The 21034-nt window shown below is 40.2% G+C and overlaps 1 protein-coding gene; it reads right to left on the bottom strand.

The window, feature by feature from the left end:
• Positions 1-12931: 12931 nt before the first annotated feature.
• Positions 12932-13536, bottom strand: GSBLH_T00003185001 (uncharacterized protein; the record flags this gene model as incomplete). XM_013041885.1 has 1 exon in its annotated part: positions 12932-13536. One exon carries the CDS (start codon positions 13534-13536, stop codon positions 12964-12966), a length of 573 nt encoding a protein of 190 aa, XP_012897339.1. The 3' UTR covers positions 12932-12963.
• Between the last annotated feature and the right edge of the window lie 7498 nt (positions 13537-21034).

Raw genomic sequence — 21034 nt, 5'->3', positions numbered from 1 at the left:
CAAGTCCAAGACTACTGTGGAGAAGAACCTGTATAAGCTGTTAGCAAACTCGACCTATGGCAAATTCGTTGAGACTGGACTGAAGCGAATGAAGGTGAAGTTCGCCAACACGTGGAATGAACGCGAGGCTATCATCCAGAAGCACGGATACGACATGATTGCTGGAACAACCATGTATTCCGAGAATCTGATCGGCATCAAGCTGAACACACCGGTGCGCAGAGTGGAGAAGCCATTCTTCATCGGGTTCGCTATCCTCGACATGTCCAAGCACATCATCTACGATTTCTACTACAACGTGCTCAAGACGACATTCAACAGTGTGGAGTTGTTGGGACAGGACACGGATTCGCTCATCGTGCAGTTGAACGACCGTGGTAACATCGTCCACAAAATGTGCGATATGTACAAGTCGTTTGACTTTTCTGAGTTGGATAATACGAGCTACTTCTACGGAGAACTCGTAAAATACTACGAGCATGAAGTGGACAAGAGAAAGTTCCCTTCATTGGAATCATTCCTCAACTTCAACAAGAAGTTGCCGGGACCCATATTCAAGGATGAGCATAACGGGCATCGCATCACTGAATTCGTGGGACTTAGACCAAAGATGTACTGTTTGATTGACGAGAAGCATGTAGTGCATAACGCAGCAAAGGGAGTTCCTCGCAATGTGGTGATTGATGGAGAGAGGATGAGCGTGAAGAACATCGAGCTGTACAAGCGCGTCCTTGAGGCAGAGAAGAAGGAAGATGCAGTGATCGAAGGTACTTTCAAGCGTATCAACAACCAGGCCTTCGATATCAGCACGAAGGAGCAAACCAAGACCCTCATGACTTGCACGGATAACAAACGTTGGATCTTGGACGACAACATACACACACTTGCATTCGGGCATTATAGACTGAAGTAAAGGAAGCAATCTTTCACTTTGGACAACCATGGATACCATGGCCTACAATGGAAGTCAGGTTAACATTGCAGAAATTTGCCGAAATTGGCAGCCATGGGTTTCCGCGCGTTTCTTGTTATGGACATCGAGGTGAGCAGGTAGACAATGGCAGAAAATGGCAGAAAATGGGTTGCCGCGGTTATTTGGTAGGAAATGGATTTCCGCGTGTTTCCCGTCATGGCCATCGAGGTGACCAGGTAGGAAATGGCCGAAAATAACAAAAAACGGGTTGCCGCGGTTATTTGGTAGGAAATGGATTTCCGCGTGTTTCCCGTCATTCCCCTACTACTTATACTTATTACTATTCTCTTGCAACACATTTCGTACACAGAGTGATAGAATATTTTCGAGAAGTACATAAAAGTGCTTATTTCTAAAAAAAGAATTCATAATTACCCATATTCTATATGTAAAGTGTGAGATTGCGAAGAACCAGGTGTTTAGAGATAATAACTCTGATCCATACAAAATAGTATGGACATACACAGTAATCATTCAAAAAAGAGAGGTATTTCATTCAAATACAAAGGAATCACGCCCATCAACTATTTCTTATAATAAATATAAAGATTATAATAAAGAATATCTTCTAAACAAACTACATGAACAACACACGTGGAACAAGGGATTCTTTGTCAGTACATTCAATTCCTACAAGTACAGTGAGTGGATACTAATCTACACATTATATGATAACCAATTAAGTGATAAATCGAATTGATTGTATGTAGTAAATCCATCAACTTCCCACCACTTTAAGCTAATCAATTTTATAGGCTAAAGATATAAGCATATACAAATAATTAGTAAATAAATACTAAACGATGAGGTCTGAGTTCGTTTAAAGTATTTTGGTCCTGGACCAGAGAATAGGCCTGTTCTATATTATTCTATGTAGCTCATATAGAGAAATAGAGATGACGCCCAATTCTTTACTTAAACAATGACAATACCGCCATTAGCTAATGGTTGCCATATTCAAATGAAATCAATTCTGTTCATCAGGTTTCTATGGATAGAAAGAAGGGAAAACTTCAGCCATAATAATTATTGATCACTAAACAATTTTGAAGATGCAAAAATAAGACAGGAGATTCAAAAATGATACAAACTCATATTATATTTGAAATAAATGAATATCATCGTTCTGCTCTATTTAGGTTTTATATTATTGCTTATGTAAACCTTAGTGCTTACCATAAGTATACACGCCATCACATGTCCTGAAGACAAGGTATATATTAAACTCACCAAGAATTCTAAGTTCTCTGCCAGTGAAGAACAGGTGCAAATTCACGGAACCAATGTCTATGAAGAAAGCGATACCTTCGAGAATAACTCTCTTTTCTCTTGGGAATGGTGCCTGAACTCTACGCAAAACAATCAATATGAAGTATGGTTCTATGATAGATACAGTGATTCCTGGTCATCGGGATCATGGCTCCAGATTGAAGGTCCTTATGGAAATGTAGTCTTCAAAAATTACATGAGCAAAGATCAGTATGAGATTTTCCCCTTGTCACTTTATAATCCAATCGCGACTAACTCTTCGTGGAAATTCTATCAGGGAACTGTTCCGGATAATTGGATGACAAACCAGTATGATGATTCTCAATGGACTTCATTGTCTATCAATGATCCGATTTCGCAACCCACTTCCACTCAGTATTATCGTTATTCGTTTAATGGAATTGTGGGAATGGCTGCTTATGAGGTCCGTTTCAATTACCGCCATGGTATAGTCGCCTATATGAATGGTTTAGAAATCTATCGAGATAACATGGGTGAAGGTAGTGTGAGTGGAGATACTGCAGCTACAGGATCTCACTCAAATTACACATTCCGCGGAGTCATTCGTGGAGGTCAAGAAGTGGAAGGGAGTTCGATTTTGGCAGTCGAGATACATATGACAAGTGATTCATCGGAATCAGAGCGAGTATTCGATGCTTGGTTATCAGTGTATTCGAGTTCAGCAGGGGATAATTGTTTCATTGTCGGAAATGATGTTACATTGGACAGTTCACAAGAAGAAGTATTCAACTGGGACAAGGGCGATTACTATTATACGTACCATTTCCCTGTTACAATCAATTATTCATACAACGGAAATACGATTCCTGTAGTAAATGGATTCCGAGTATTTGCTTCGAGTTCTGTTAGTGCGGCTCCCAAAACATTTACTATGGGAGGTTCGTCTAGTTCATCAGGACAATACACAACCATGTTGACTGTTGAAAATGCTGCTTACACTTATAATGGATACAATATGTGGACATCGCGAGTGTATTCTTCGTCGTGGAGACATTATCGTGTAATTATCGAGAGTAGTGGAAGTTATTCGCTTTCTGCTTATGAATTACAACTCCTCGTTTGTAATGTACCTGTTCTCACAGAAATCGAATTCCCACGATCCAGTTATGTATATCTGGCTCAACATGATGAAGTTGAAATCAAGCCTGTACGAAGCGATATATCTGGATGTAGTATTAGTCCCGAACTTCCCACTGGCTTGGAACTGAACAGTGCGACTTGCACGATTTCTGGAATTGCTACGATTACTACAGATAACATTACTTATACTATGACATCTTCTGTGAGTGAAGGACTATCTGGAACATTCAGTTTGAAGATAACCAGTTGCGATTCAATACTAGTCGAAATCGAGCGAGTCTATAAACTTCAGGCAAGTAGTGAAGCCTATACGATTTATGATGACGAAACAAATGAAGTATTACTCAGTGTTCCTCTGGATCATGGACAAGAGGATAGCAGTGTAGTGAAAACACATTTATGTTTATCTACAAATCGTATTCGAATTGACACTGCTGGAGATGAATTCTGGAAATCAAGCTCGTATATCAACATTCGGACAGTAATGAAGAATGGACAGAAAGAAATGATTGGTCGAATTCATCGAGATTCACTCGTTGGAACTCCGAATCCCTATATTATCAGTACACAATATCCTATTCAATCGGGAGAAGAATGGTATTACAAAATGGGCGAAGTGCCTGCAAATTGGGCTTCAGAATCAGTAGAAGGATGGGAACAGAATACAGTGTTCCCTGCTTCGTCCAATCGAATTCAACTCTATAAAAAGAATTTCTCGATTCAGTCACTTGCCAATGTGACCTCGTTTACTTTGAATGTCAAGTATCGATATGGAATGATAATCATGTTGAATGGTTACGAAGTGTTCCGAAACGCGATCGAAGGTGATTTATCGAATGAGTCTGCAGCATCCAATTCTTATACTGATAATTCATTCCATTTGATTTCGTTACCTATCAAGGTGTATAATGACGAGAATACTGAAATGAATTATTTAGTAGAAGGATCCAATCGCATAGCAATTGCGTTGGTTTCGATTACTGCTAGTCAAACGGAATCGATATTTGATTGTGCAATTCGATTGATTCGTAATACTGAAAACAGTCGAGTATGGGACTATTCGTATAGTACTTCGCTATTCACAACATCCGATCCATTTTCAAAGAACAGATTGGATTATATAAGTTCATATAGTAATTATGACAACTGGGTAGAATTGGAGTTCAATAATGATCGAAGAGAATGGATCAATATGGTGACAATAATGAATGACTATTCATCCAATACAAAAGGAATTGCATCATTCATATTGGAAGCCAAGAATCGAGAAGATGAATCATGGACGCTCTTACAAAATGGACAAGATATAGAATGGTCATTCGCGGGACAAACAAAACAATTCTATTTATTTCCCACAAAACCGTTCAATAGATATCGTTTCCGAAATTTCAAAGGAAAAACGAGTTCAGGATGGATAGTAGTGGCACTTGATTTTCGCATTGAAAATGTGAATAAGGAAATCGAGCCACTTTCTTATCCAACTCCTATTGAGATTTATCGAGGAATCGAAATGGCCGAAGTCTATTGCGAAACCGAGTATTATCTCAATTTCAGGATCAAACCTGCACTTCCAGAAGGAATCACAATCGATTCTATGACAGGAATGATTTCAGGAACAGCTACAACAGTGAAAGAAGCATCTCAATACACGATTACAGCCAGCAAACTGACGGGAGGAACTTCATCGTTTGTAATCACATTGAGTGTAGCATTGTGTACAAACGGAAAGGGACTCATCACAATGACTGTTCGAACTGATTATTATCCAGAACGAAGTCATTACAATTTGTATTCAGGCAAAGAAATGGTTGGAGAGCCGATTTCGACTTCCGATACATTAGGACAAACGAACACTTTAGTCTATTTCGATTTCTGTTTAGCGGATGGTTTGTACACAATGGAAATTGTGACAGAAAGCAACATGGGAATGGAAGCTCCTTCAGGTTATATGCTTTCTGTGGATGTTGGAACTTTCCGATTGGAAATGCAACAAGTCCCTGCAGGAACAAGTCCCATTCGAACATTACTTCAATTCTCGTCTTCTATTCCGTTCCAAAACGAATTTACAGAATGGTCCGTTTCCAAACAATTTGTGAGTTCGGATTGGACTTCGGTGGATTTCCAAGACTCGAATTGGGAACAATTGAAAGCTGGAGAAATCGGAACTGGTTCTGGAGCTACGGTCTATTTACGTCGTCATTTCTCGATTCCTTCGTTGGAAGATTATCAAGTGATGAATGTGATGGTGAAATATGGAGGCGGATTGATTGCTTATGTGAATGGAAAGAGAGTGGCTCGATTCAATCTGCCTGATGAGGTTGATGATTCAACACGAGCTCCCCAAGCTCATGATTCATCGATTGCAGTATTCTTCCATGTGATTCTTCCGTTTGTGAAAGCAACATTGGAAAATAATGTGATTGCGATTGAACTACATCAGGCGGTTGATACTTCTTCGTCAGTTCCGTTCGATTTCTATGCGACGGGAACATTTGGAGTGAGTAATTGTTCTGTGGTTCGTGATACGTTCTCTTCTATTACCGGACCTTCTGATTATCCTGGAGATGTCATGAATTTCTTCGATATGTCACCAATGACGTATGCAACACTCTATTCTTCTTATGAAATCGATTTTACTTGGACAAGTCAAAACTTGGAAGGAATGTCCTACAATGCGATGGCTATATACACAAATGATGATGTAGACAAATGGTCGTTCTCTATTTATGGAAGACTTGGAAATGAGAATTATACGACCATTGCCGAAATCAAAGACTTCAATACAACTGGAAGAACGCGAGGAGTAATTTCAGTTCCAGTGGGAGTAGCGAGATTCCCAAATATAGTTTTGGAAACAGATGCTTTGAGAACCTATTCCTTATCTCTTGTGGAAATGATGTTTATGTATTGTAAAGCATCGGGTGCGATTTGTGAAGGTATTGGTGATTTCCCGACTGTAGCCGAAGGTCAGATTTCGCCTTCTCTGTGTGGTGAAGGATTTGACGGATATGCTTATCGAGTTTGTGAGAATGGAGTATTGTCCGAAGTGAAAATGGACAAGTGTATTTACAAAGTTCCTCAGAATATCGAGTATTCAGCCACACGATTTGAATTTGTTCGAGATGTATTTGCAACGACAGGAGTTCCGACATTTACAAATCGAATCACAGAATGGTATTTAGCTTCGGGTCAGAAACTACCCGACGGATTAGAATTGAATAAAGAAACTGGAGAAATCAGTGGAACACCGGTTACTGTGACCAATTTAGAACTGATTCATGTATTTGGAAAGAATCCGAGTGGAGTGGCAAGTACACAAATAACGATTAATGTTCGTGTTGGACGATGTATATCTGAAGGAATTTGGCAATCAACGGAAGTGGATTCAATCGCGATTTATGATTGTGCTCTACAAGGAGCCTTTGTGGGAACTCAGAAACGAGCCTGTGTGCTTGGAGAGAAGGATGGAGAATGGCGAAATGCAACGGGACTGTGTGTCTCGATTGTTACTTTAGTAGTTGTAATCGTTTTTGTAATAATAGTCATTTTAATTGTGGTTCTTCTGGTTATTCGTAATTTACGGAGAGTGAAATCAGTAAGAGGCACAAAGAATGAAAAGAAGGGAAATGGAAAGAAAGTAAAGAAACCGGCAACGACCAAAACAGTGAAGGTTTAAACTGTTAGACTTTGAATATCTTGTTTGTTTCAATCAAATATGGAATGTAGAGTAATCGAATAATTGAATACGACAATGATACAAGAATCGATAATATCGATGTTCTCGCTGAAACTGTCTCCATTGAAAAGAATAATCACAACTAATGTTCACAAATTGATGATAACCTTCGATATAAAGAATTTTTGAGTGATAGAAGTGGTGACAAGGTTGTGACACCATAAGGGTGAATATCATCTATTCTTTTGAATTGATGTTTCCAGATTCTATCACATAACATTGCTATGATTTTGTTTGTACCCCTCACGATCATCACAAAAATTTTGATTTGAGCATAGTAATAGAACCTTTATGTTTTTATTTGCTGTATCTATTATTTGATTATAGTATGATTGCTTGATAGTTAATTGATATTGCTTTTTTTAATAATAAGGAAAATAGAGTTGAGACATATTGACAAAATAGGATATCCGTATTGATATTGATAGATGTGAAATCAACATGAATAAAATCAAAATCAATGAAAGATCATTTTGTGTCAAGTTGCCAGACTGCTCTAGAATCTAAGTAGGAAAAAGGAACCATATACCCTTGATTCAAGCATATCACTATTATAAAAGTTATTATATATACATATGTTGGAATTTCATTATATAAAGGTAAAAAATAGATCTTAATTCTTGACGACAACAATAGATTAATGCAAATCTCTATTCATATGGGTTTAACAGACTAAAGTATCCACTAATGAAAGGCGATATCTCAAAAATATAAAAATCAGTAATCTAATAATAATAGTGACATCCTCTAAAGCATTATTCCTTAATAGGAATATTTCTGAAGCATCTAAAAAATAGATGAATTCAAGGAAATAATCAACCTCTGAATAATTAAATAAGATTTGTTTGGTTTGTTTTGAATGTTGTTTTCAGCGATGAAATGCACATATAGTTTTATACTTTGTCTTTAGTTTCTGTATTCACAACATAGTTTCTTTATTCGATTTAGACATATCACAATCATGTTTCTTCTTCCGAAATAATAATATGATGTGTTTTTGCGATTCTCAATAGATTAGATTTCCACTTCCCACTCATTTTTCATATTTATCAGTTCTAACGTTGACGTATGTATTATATTTGTAAAATAGAACGAAATCGAAAGTGTTGTTAGACAATTGCATCATCATTACTGAAGATTCCATTGTTGAATCTCCAAAATGTTCATTCCAGTCAACAGGGAGAGAAAATGAAGTAATAGTACATTTCGTAATATTCTTCCCCTTATTATTCTTTAGTGTATTGATTAATGTTTACAAATAAATAAGGGCTTCAAAACTTCCAGCACTTAAATAATATAATATTTATAAATGAAAATAAAGGTAGCAAACAATGAGAATCATTATTCTTCAGGATTACCTAATACTAGATCACTGCACAGATGTGTTATGATAATTATGATTCTGATCATTTTCACGCCTAATACTATAATACACACTTAAAGTACAAAATATTATTTAAAAATACAATAGTATCATAATATTGTGTATATTTAACAAGAATTATATTATTTGTTTCAAATGGTGAACATGATATATTCGAAGAGAGAAAAGACTACATTGGTTTTAGCGTTCGTCACATTCTTTCTAGACATGATGAACTACGCAATTATTGTGCCTATTCTCCCATATCTAGTCAAGGAACTACATTCGACTTCTATGGAAGAAGGATTGTTATTTAGTGTATATTCCATAATGCAACTTATTAGTATATAACAGATAGTGATGTTTACTATATAGGTTTACTGATAATGGGTCCTTGTAGTGATATTTACGGAAGAAGGCCATTTTTGTTACTATCATTGATTGGTTCATGCTTTGGTATGAGTTTGCCTAAAAATTGATATAGTAGGCTCTCTTTTTCAGGGAATGTCCAATACGATGTGGGTCCTTATTTTATGGAGAGCGTTTACAGGGCTGTTTGCAGGATCTCAAATTTTGGTGCAAGCGTAATACTACAGCAATACTATAAGAGATAGAGTTATTTCCGATATTACACCAGCTGAAGAACGAAACAAGTTTTTGTCTCGTTTGGATGCTTGTGGTTCCTTTTCGTTTATTGTTGGTCCTGCATTCGGTGGCGTCCTTGCTCAAGTGAATAATCACTTTCCCATGTACATTGCTGGAACTATTTCAGGGATTGCTATGATCGTTGCATTTATCTATCTGAAAGAGTCCAATCCCAAAATTCTGAAACAGAGAGAGGAAAGACAAGCAAAGAAAAGAGAAGATTTAGAAGAAAATGAAAAATCAAATGGTACTCCAGAAACAGAGAGTAAAGTTTTGGGCCAACATGAACAAGCGACAAAAGAAGAGAAGTCTACCACCAAAACAAAGGTGAGAGTCACTTCAACAATGATTTTCTGTTTGATTTTCGAGTTTTGCATTCGATGGACGATTAATGCTTTTGCTTCGCGTTATGGAATCTATATCAATGATAAATGGGGTGTGAACTCGATGGCCTATTCGTAATATTATAATTTGATCATTAATAATGTTTAGTACCATCGTAGCTGTTCAGGGTATATTTTCTTTTGTTCTTCAGGCATTTGTGTATCCTTGGATTGCGAAGTATGTGAATATTCCGTACTTAGCAACGATGGGAATGGCAATTCAATTAGTATCGTATATTTTGATGGGAGCAGTGAAAAATGTGTATGGTAATATTGCGGCTTCCTTTTTCTTATGGATTGGTTCCTGTTTTGGTAGTCCCGCTTCTGCGTCAATCCTAACTGTAATATTATACGGCGCATGTAAATCACAAATAGACAACTACTAATCCTGAGTATCAAGGAACTGTACTTTCTTGGAATAACTTTTGTTATTCATCCTCCCTTATCATTTCTCCCTTGGTATTATCTGCGATCTATCCATACAACAAAGAAGCGATCTATTATTTCTCGTCTATTTTTGCTCTCATTGGCATGTGCATTATGGGATATATGAGTACTTGGCCGAATGCAAAAATCATAGGTAAAAAGTCCATATACAAAGACGATTCGAAGTCAATGGAGCTGCCTGAGTTGAAAGTTGAAGACGCGATTGAAGAAGGAGTTGTTGCTTCTAAATCAATGGAAGAAGCGCCTGAAGGGGAAGGTTTATCAGAAGAACAATCCAAGGCTGGCAGTTCTATTCCTACTGAAAGAAATCCCTTGGAGAATGACCAAACGCAGTCAGATAATAAAAATTAGGATGTTTGTTAAAAAAGAGATGACTAAACATCGTGGTGAAGTCTGCTTATTTCTGGGGAAAATACGATTCGTTACTGAATGAACGAGATAACGTATTTCATGCTTATATCACACTATATCTCGCCTGATATTCTATACATGACGAAATACGAGACTTTACCTCTTATTAAGCTAGAAACAAAGAAACAAACAAATAATAGTTGGATTGATTGATTGAAACAACAATCATAATTCAGTATCATTGTTAAAATGGTAAAGAAGAACATCATAATAATCAGGCAGGATTGATATTTTGATAATTATAGAATCATGAATTGTGATCAAGAATCGGTTTGAAACAAACAAACAATCAATCAATCAATCAATAGAAATGTTCCTAAATAATGACGAATCACTGAACAAATCAAATCAAATCAAAATTATAGATTTAATGCTTGATTTGGACAAGATCAGCGAGAATGGAAGAAACATCTATGAATCAAATCAAATCAATCAAACTATACTCGAAATTGATTTCGATCGAACACACCCGAATGAACCAGGTAGTTTGACATTTCGTAGATTTGGAATATCTAAATACTATCAATATTCAATATTCAGAAATACTTTCCAATGTCACTACACGAGCATAGCGAAAACTATAATTTACCGAAGTTATTGATGTTAGAATAGGAAGATCTACAAAGCAAATTATAGCCAATCAATTCATTATTACTTCGCATTATCAATGAACTTGAATCATCTTCATATCTTCCATAAAGTGCATGATAACCGAGTGTAATGGATTGTAATAATGGAAGATCTACATCAATCATTTCATTCGAATTCATTCAATACTTTCAATTATTGTTGTCAAGGACCAATCGAATGCACGATCACCTAATGTAATGGATTGTAGATTTGGAAGATCTATGCATCATTCAAATATTCAATATCATATCAATACCTCGAATTACAAATGAACTCCAAAAGAAATTGCCTGAATAACTTCCAATTGTCCCAATTTGAATGGATTGTAATTGTGGTAGATTCTTCAATTCAAAGTCTCCAGCAAAATCACTGAAACTATATTGACCAATTTGAATGAATTCCAATGATTCACAATTCAATATGTGGAATGATCTCGATTTATTTTTTCCCCAATCATTCTTTTCATAAGTAAATGAATTGTTTCCGATTTTGATAGTTTTCAATCGATTCAATCCATCGATTTGGATTGTTTTCACTGATTCAAAACAATCATTGCCCATTTCGATTGATTCCAAATTATACAACAATGAAACATCCCAATCAACCAATACACAATTGTCACTCAGTTTCAAATGTTTGATTCCGATATTCAATGGTTTGCTTCCATCGCCTTCATATTTTTCATCGATATCAATTTCATTTCCATTATACCATTCACATTCATTCACTAAATTCCCATATCGATCATACACTTTGCCAATTCCAAATCGATTATCATCACACCAATATCCTTCATATTCATATACAATCCGATTATGTATGATAACTCGATCCATAGCCAAATCGTTTCCAATTGATCATTATGCCCTTGTACACCAATATTCCATCATCATCATACATTTCACCATATCCAAATGGAATTCCAAACTTGTTTTCTGCCAATATCAAGCCTTCAAATCGACTTCCATGATCCAAATCCACGATTCCTTCTTCCACTACTTCTATGGATTGTTCTCCATTATATGAAATAGCACCAATTTGATGATTTCCGAACACTTTCAACACTTTCTGCTCATTGAGGACAAATCCTTGATTCATGAATACTCCATTATTGAATTGCAATACTATACATTCTCTAGTACTCAATATGAGTGAAATCCAGCCATTTGGTTTCATTTCTTTACCCAAGCATCCCTGCACATTTTGAATAATGGAACTATCAATGTGATAGTTACTGATAGCAGAATTGACAAAATCAGCAATGTTTTGCATCGAAATGAAAAGAAATATGGTAAAACGGTATTTTTGGAAACAAGATCTGTTTCATTATTTCTCGATAGAACACACGTCATGGATTATTGTGTATGGCTGTGATATGCTGGTGTGTTACAAACTAGAATACATATAATAAAACCTCATTTTCTCCACCCATTCCTATTTTTCTATATTTCGGTGCATTTCCATCTATTCATATATTCTTGTGTTATATTTAGATACTTATAGCTATAATTGTAAAATATTACGCATTTTCATCACCTTTATTCTCTCATGTCAGAATGGCTGTTCTATTAAGTCTATAATGGATGTATGTTCTTCAAAATATATCAATTATGTGGTAGTTGATCTTGTTTTGCAACAATCGAACTCACAATAGTGAATACTGTTGGAATGGTTTGATTCGTAATAGAGAGGATGGCAGTAGTATGTAGAATGCAAAATCCATCATTTCTATTTGACAAGTGGATTATTGTATTGATTCTCTGTTGATACTTCGATTCTCTTCTGTCACAATGACCATCCATATTGAGTACAAAGAATGATATTGCAGAGAAAGGAATGTGGTTCATAGAGTGAAATGGTGAATAGGAATCATAGTATCATTAAACAAAACAATCGATTGAATAATATGATGGATGGAATCCATGAATCCTATGAATGATAACCTTGCTTTCTATTTGATCAACAAAACAATGTGAAATGCAATGTGATTAACATAGCAATAGTATTAAATAAACAATATTGAGTGAGTGAATGAATGAATATGCCATCCATCATAGAGATCTCTTCCACTCACTTCCACTCCATCTTTCCATTCCACTTCGCGAGTAGCAATCCGAGTTTCTTCATCGATCCAGTATCCTCGACCATTTCGAAGAAACGATTCTTTCGATTCATCATAAACGAATTCACCCACAAACAGGGGAATTCGATTCGAAGCGATGGTGTTGTTACCGTTTCGCTTGAACTCCGTCATGATGGTTCCTTCGATCTTGCGGATGATCTCCACCAGCTTGTTCCCCTTCCAGATTCCCTCGAGCAGCATGGCACCCGTTTTATCGTCATACGCGATGCCCCATCCTTCTCGTTCTCGCTTCTCGTTGAACTCACCGTGATAAATCAGGTGATCACTCGCATGCGAATAGATTTCCATACGCTCGCCTCGGACATGGTTTATTATACGATGAAAATTCTTGTTGTCCCAGATTTCGTCAAAAGATTGGACAACAGCGACACATCCATTATCAAATCGCGTAAAGTCACCGATTTCGCTCCCGTTCGCATCCACCTCGTAACACATTTTTAGTATGCCATTTTGGAATAGGCAAACCTTCCCAGCTCTCGTCAACGTGTATTCAGCCTCGTGATCGCCTTGATAATATTGGAGGCTATACTTGCAGCCGCCAATAGTGATTTCCTTTGCTTTACCAAGCGTTATGTAACCGTCCAGGAGAAATTCGCTTCCCTTAAGTTCTTGCATTCTACCTATTTATAATCACATATCCTTAGCCTCTACTCTTTGAATCCGTAATTTGTAGCCAAATATAAAGAATTTATGAAGAAAACAGAGAGATCAGTTTGTTTCTTTACACCTAAGTATTCTTCATATTTAAAAATTATGATAGAGTGCTACCATATACACATTGGATCCAAGATTTCCAAGTGAAGTACTCACTTGTGTTTCGCATCACTTTGTTCACATTTTTGTGGTTAAAATAGTTCGGAGGTATAGATATTTATAATATTTATAATATCAGGATTGTTTGGAAACACTCAGAATGGAAAAGTCCATTTTGTTGTCTACTATGTCTGTATAGGTTGTATATTTATGATATCATAGTGAAATCGTGTTAGGAAGCAAGGATTTGGTTGCTCACTCCACTTTGTCTAAATAGTCTATATTATCATTATTATTATTATTATTATTATTTCGATAATCCAATCTATCCATCCATGATTCTAGCCAAATCATTTTGACTTGGGACTGGTTGGGTTTGAAAACAATTCAAACTAGTAAAACTAGTAAATCAAATCGAATGGAATGGAAATTGGTTTTGATCCAGTGATTTTCACACAAAGAACCTATCTTCGCACATCGTTAACCATTCACTCCATTTTCTATCATTTCCTTATCCTAAACCAACCAACTAACTCTAAATACACTTTCTTTCTCTCTTTCTTTGTTAGTTTCAACTATCAATTCACAGCACTCTATTATTATTATTATTATTATCAACTAGAGTCGTTTGGTTCCTCGTTCTGGATTATTCTGTTCATGTTTCTAAATCGTTCCAACACCCTACACACTCTAAATCTACATTTTCTTTCCTTCCTAAACACATTTTCGATTCTCATTCAAATCCTACAACGCTTCAACCATTCCACATCTCTACAATTCCATCTATTCATCCATCCATCCATCCATCTATCTTCCAAACCAAACACCGCAACCATTTCTCTCTTTCTTTCTCTCAGCAACTGCCAAATCGGTCTGGATCGTGGAAACGTGGAAACATCGCGACCCACGGCGCACCAGGCGTGATCGACGAGGTGGGCGCGGATGAGCGCGCCGGTCACATCGTAGGCGAAGAGGAAGCGGAGGCGGAGGCGGAGGCGGAGGCGGAAGCGGAGGGGCTGGGTGACGGAGACCACGGTGGCGTTCTGCGCCCAGTTGGACAGGAAGAGATCCAGAGAGCCCGGTCGACTCTGCACACCTTCGTAGGGAGCCACGGACCCCACCCCATCGCCCACCAGATTCCTGCTCACTCACACCCACACCCACACCCACACCCAGAGCGAACCGGTGAGCGAGGAGGTTGGCTCGCCGTCCACCACCAACACCCAACGAATTCCGACGTGGCCATCGTGGACACTCCGAATTGCCTGCCCATCCACTCGGCACTGCCCACTTCGCTCGGGACGCACTCCAGCGTGTAGGAAGTCGCGGGGATCCCACCCTCCAACACGTGACACACATCGCGTCCCGCGGGGAACCAGACGGTTCGGCGGAAGGAGGAAGGAGGAAGGAGGAAGTGGCGGGAGCGCGAAGCTCGCATGTGGCGGTGCAGAGATCATGGAAGGATCCGGTAATCGCCATCGCACAGTCCCACTCAATGCCCTCCGCCTGATTCCACACACACCGCATACAGAACCGCGGGGATCTTCTCTTGGCGGGAGAGATACCCGGTGAACGCGGCCACGCTCAGATAGATGGGCGCGTGCTGCACGCTCTGCACGCTCTGCACGCTCTGCACGCTCTGCACGCTCTGCACGCTCTGCACGCTCTGCAGGTCCAGGAAGCAGTTCGTGCTGGCGACCTCGCTCTCGCTCTCGCTCTCGCTCTCGCTCTCGCTCTCGCTCTCGCTCTCGCTCTCGCTCTCGCTCTCGCTCTCGCTCTGGATCACGGCCATCGACGCCATCCACGAGCGTCGCACCACGTAGTACCGAATGCTGGCGCCGCCCAGCTCCGCCGGCTCTGCCCACTGCACGCGCAGCGAGGTCGAGGAGAGCGCGGCCACCTCGAGGTTCTGCACCGCGCCGGGCGCGACGACATACGCGGCGAGGGTGATGGGAGAGGAGGCCTCGGAGAGGATGGAGCACGCGGCGGAGCACAGCGCCACGCGCACCCAGTAGGCCACGCACGCATCGAGAGAGAGAGAGAGAGAGAGAGAGCTCGGGTTGCTGGACGTCGCCCTCTTGGAGGAGCGCGTCGGCGGCGAAGAGCTGGGAGTGGGAGCCAACCAAGGCCTGCACGAAGAGCTCGCACCACCACCAGACCCAGCGCACCTGCGTGGCTTCGAAGGCGGCAGCAGCACGACGGGCGCGGAGGGAGGGAGGCAGGCAGGGAGGCAGCAGCACGACGGGGCGGTAGACGGAGAAGGACGCGAAGGCGGACCAGGAGGCGCCCTTGCGGACACGCCAGCTGATGGCCATCACGCTGTTCACAATGGCGCCCGCCACCAACACGGAGCGCGTCTCGAAGAACTGGCTCTGCACATTGCTGCCCATCAAGGCCATCCATCGGGGCTTCATCGGAGATGCCACTGCTCCAGGGAACCTCCATCTGCACAGACACGCTGCGCTGCGCTGCGCCTACTCCACTTCCCTCATACCAATCGCGCTCTCCACAATCCGAGCAGGCCACAACCGAACGCCAACCGAACGCCAACCGAACGCCAACCGAACGCCAACCGAACGCCAACCGAGCGCCGGCGCGAGTCGAGAAGGTCGCGATGAGGGTTTCCGCGGGGAAGGGGAGGCCGTTTCGGGACACCAACCTGTTGGCATTGATGTAGAGCGTGCGTGCCTTCGCAGAACCGCGGGAAGGAGCCATCGAAGGCGAAGGCGAAGGCGAAGGCAATGGTGTAGTCGGAGATGGAGATCGCGGTGGTGGGATAGGAGAACGTGGCCTCGGCCAATTCAAACACGATGTGGATGTTCATGGGCTCGAATGGGTCGTTGATCACCTCGCCCACACCCACATTGCTCGTGCAGTACATCGCGGATTGCTTCCCATCTCCCATCGTCCACAGCGCCACGTCCCTCGCCCCATCGCCCGCCACGCAGCGCAGCGCAGCGCAGCATCGGCAGGATGGGCTGGCAGGAGCCCGTCCCCTATCGATCGATCGATCGATTCCCACTGCTGATAGGCGTTGCACCCATCCGTGATCATGCCCCACTAGTCCACATCGCACTTCGTATCCAACACTTGCCCCAAGTGCCCTTCCGGCTACCCCGCCGCTTCGTCCGCGGGGCACACCACCGCCACGCACCTCACCTCTCTTCCATTCCAACACTTCCCACAGCGCCCGCACCACGCACACCCCCACCTTCCCATGCTCCACAGACCCACAAATGCAGAACTGCACCGTCTTGGAACTCGCCTCCTCCCACTGGCCATTCCAGTTCACTCGGCTCCCATCAATCAGAGGCGAAGACCGTGTCCACAGCAGTTCGCATACTCCGCCTTCTTGTCCCATTCTCCCAAGTTCCACACACGCTCCGCTTCTACAAACCTACAGCTCTTGCTCCCATAGTTTGTCCTTTCACTCATCGCAAATCCGTTCTCTCTACCACACTCTACCACCTCACAATATGAAAATGAAAATACGAGAAACAGAACAGCTATCCTAGGCAAGAAAATGGGGTTAACAAACAAACAACTTATTGACCTGCAGGAGATCTTGAGCGGGTTGTTCACCGTCTAGTACTTCAATACCTTCCACCCTTGGACTTCTTCCCATTAGCCCACCTCCGGGGTCTGCTTGCTATCCCTTTATGCCATATACCATATAGAGTGAGCCGTTCATAGTAAGTCCTTTGCAAGAATCTTGCTAGTTCCTCACAACCGACCAACTCAACCTACTCCCCAAAAGACTATCCACAACCAATATACGGTGTCAGGATTTTCTCACAATCCTTCCTTCCTGTGTTCGGGACCCAATTATCCCTCCCATGGCTATCCGAACCACGATTCTCCCCAGACGAGGTACACACAGAGCCAAAACCATTTCTCATCGAACCCTTAACAATGTCTCTCCAGTCCGCACAATAAATTCTTTGTATGACCCTCCGTCCCAAGGATCCTCTCGGAATAACACTACAATCACCAAAGCCACGTAGCGAGCCTCTCAAATCCACCGGGTCCTTACACAATAGTTATGGGCGAAATCGGTTGTCCACAGCGATATGAGTAGAAACTTGACACGCGTCACCAGAATCCGCAGTCGAAAACGTCGAATTAGCAGTCGTCGAAGCAGTCGTAGAAACAATGCAAGTACCTTTTTCTCCCTATCTCTCTGCCTGTGATTTCTTCTCTGATGCCTTGGCTTCTAGATCAATATCCTTCATTCTCGTTTCTTGCTTCGTTCTTCGTTCTTCTTCTTGGCTTCCAGAATTGGTTTCAGCTTCTTGTACTCTTCTCTACCCACTCTCAATCATTCTATATGGTACTGTACCTCGCCTCCTTCTCTCTATCTTGGATGGTACCATATCTCCTCCAAAAGTGGTCATTTCCAACGAATTCCAGTACTCCCATCGCATCCTGCAACTCTCTCACCCATGTCCTCTCTCTTCCCTAAGATAAGACAAAGCACATAAATCGGTGTTCAATTTCCCAGATGGGAAGGCAAATTTACTGTCGGAACGAATTGAGCTCAATTTACTACAAATCCATCTCTCATCCACCAAATCAAGTGGTGTATCCAAATTCGCATTCTTATCCGACATTTCAGAATGAACCTTCTTATGCGGCGGGACATTCTTCTGTTGGACCGTATTCGTCCTTTATAATGAATCGCACTCTCGCTTCCTCTCATTATCACTACACAAAACCTTCAAGTCTTCTTTGTCATCACTGACTATCTTTTCCATACTATATTCACTCATATATTCACTATCCATCGTCTTCTTCCCACTCATACTTAAGCTGGCTTCATTCTTATTCGCGCCCGATTCTTCTTTCACAGCCGCTTCAGAACTCAATATTCCTGTCGAATTTGAGTTTCCCAATGTCTTCTTTGCATTCTCTTTCTTATTTCCTCTACACCACACAAAGTTGAAAAAATCGAAAAATCGTTTACCACACATAGGGAGAATCAACATTTTGCTCCGAACAACTTACCATCAATATACTGCTCTTGCTCTCGCTCTCTTTCTCCTTCTTCTTCTTCACTTCTTCACAGGGCAGCTCATAATCCTTCTTCTCTTCCAGCAAACTCGACTCTACCTTTGTTGAAGGCGAAACCTCTTTTGGTTCAATCGGCTTGACCTCCTCTTCCAAACGCACTCTTTTACTCTCCATGTGTCGCAACACCACTTCTTCCTTTTCACCTCCAGGTCTCTTCACACGGTTCTCACTATTCTTCTCTTGCGTTTTTATCGGAGTTTTGCCGTGGTTGGGAGATTTCGTAGCAGTCCTTCTTGATTTTGATTTCTTATCACTAGAATGCTTCTTCACCTTCGTCTTCTTCATTTCTGCCTTCTTTGGGATTATCTCAGGCTGTTTTCTCTCACTGTCCTCTCTCAACTTCTTATAAGAGTCCTTGCATTCTTCTTCTTCTTCTTCTTTATCTACCTATCTGCGCAACTTCTTCTTTTAACCGATTATCTTCAGTACTTTCAACCGGTTCTTTCACACACACCTCCACCGAACTCTTCGTTGACGTCCTTCAGCTCTTCACTAACCTCTCATTCTTCCTAAACTGTGGAAAACCAGTCTTCCTTGTGGATACACTTCATCAAGAATCGTATACTTCTTCTCCAAGTACAATCAATTTTCAACTCGTCTTGTCACGTGCTTTTGAAGGCGTTTCAACACCATCAATACGAGTTTATCGGGTGTTATCATATCACTCAACAATAACGAACTCCCACACCTGATTAGCTAATCCAATCAATTCAATTCAATTCAATTCATGATATTTGTTGTGTGAAATACTAGTACTTTGTGTGAAGTGAAAGTGGTGAGATCCCAGGCATGTTAGGAGGCCATGAATACTCGATATCTCCATGGATTATTGTCTTTGTGGATTGGTTCGTAGTCCTCTATCCAGATTCTTGGTACTCTCCATATACACTTCCTTCGCTCCTACTCTTGATGTGTTGTGATCCAACACTTCTCTTAGGCACACCGAGAACATATGAAATGAATATCGGAGACAGTTTGGAAACAAGTATCTCCAAATCGATCTCTACTATTATCTGCGTATTGTACACAACGAGTACAATGTTTCCATAAATAGAATTCTTGGAAAAGTACAGACCACTTTTACACCTTCACTTTTATCGCTTTTTGTTTTTCAATATTATTCAATAGACCATATAGAATACAAATTGTTAAAATAATAGACAATCCAGTGATTTGTGATTCCTTATTGAATCAAAAAGAATAAGAATAAGAAAAAGAAACTCCATTTCTTGTTTTAGAATGTTGATTTTCAAAGTCATTTAGACACCTATCATAATTGTGATTCTATATTCGTAATGTGGACATAGAATGGAACACGGTGATATATATATATATATATGGAATGTTAATTGGTTGACCTTGTGTTTCACAATTTGTTGGTTTTTGATAATAATAGTTAATCTCTAATAAGGACATGTTGATAAATAAATAAATAGAACAAACAAGAAAAAAAACAGAGTAGGTTTGAACTGAGCACTTTCTGTATTGTCTCTAGAAAAATCAATATAGATAGATAATATGGGTAGCGGACAATCTATCCATAATTGTAGATAGTGGAAATGGGAAGTTTGTTTGTTGAAGGTCTTGGTTTCGTGATTGAATGTGTAATTTTGTATATAGGATGTGAATGTGAGTATATATATATATATGTGTTAATAAAATGAAGAAGCTTGAATTGGAGTGTAACTAGTGTTTATTTTGCAATTTGAGGTGTGTATATATGTAACCACAATAGAACAAGGATAACCCTGATGTGATAATGAATGTAGAGAAGGGTTACAAATAATGTAAACCAAAATGATGAAGAGATCATATTATACAACAATATAACACTATTTAGGTTTTTGAATTGTGTGACTCTCAGAAAGCTCTCATTCTTCTACTAATATATTGTACAATGTGTATAGATGCATAGTAATAATAAATTGTGCGACCTGTTATACTGAAAGCGCTGTACCTTCAAAATCGCAATTCCACTCTTTAAATACATTCAATTTACTTAATAATCGAATAGAAAGGAAAAGAAAAGAGTACTTAAAGCGAGGTTAGCATTCCAAAAGTGAAAATGAATAGAATAATGGATAGTACACATTTCGATCGAGTGAATATT

This window comes from Blastocystis hominis (genome assembly GCF_000151665.1).
Source record: "Blastocystis hominis, Singapore isolate B (sub-type 7) whole genome shotgun sequence assembly, scaffold_28".
In the NCBI taxonomy this organism is placed as follows: domain Eukaryota; class Bigyra; order Opalinata; family Blastocystidae; genus Blastocystis; species Blastocystis hominis.
This window is presented reverse-complemented; position numbering and strand designations above follow the sequence as displayed.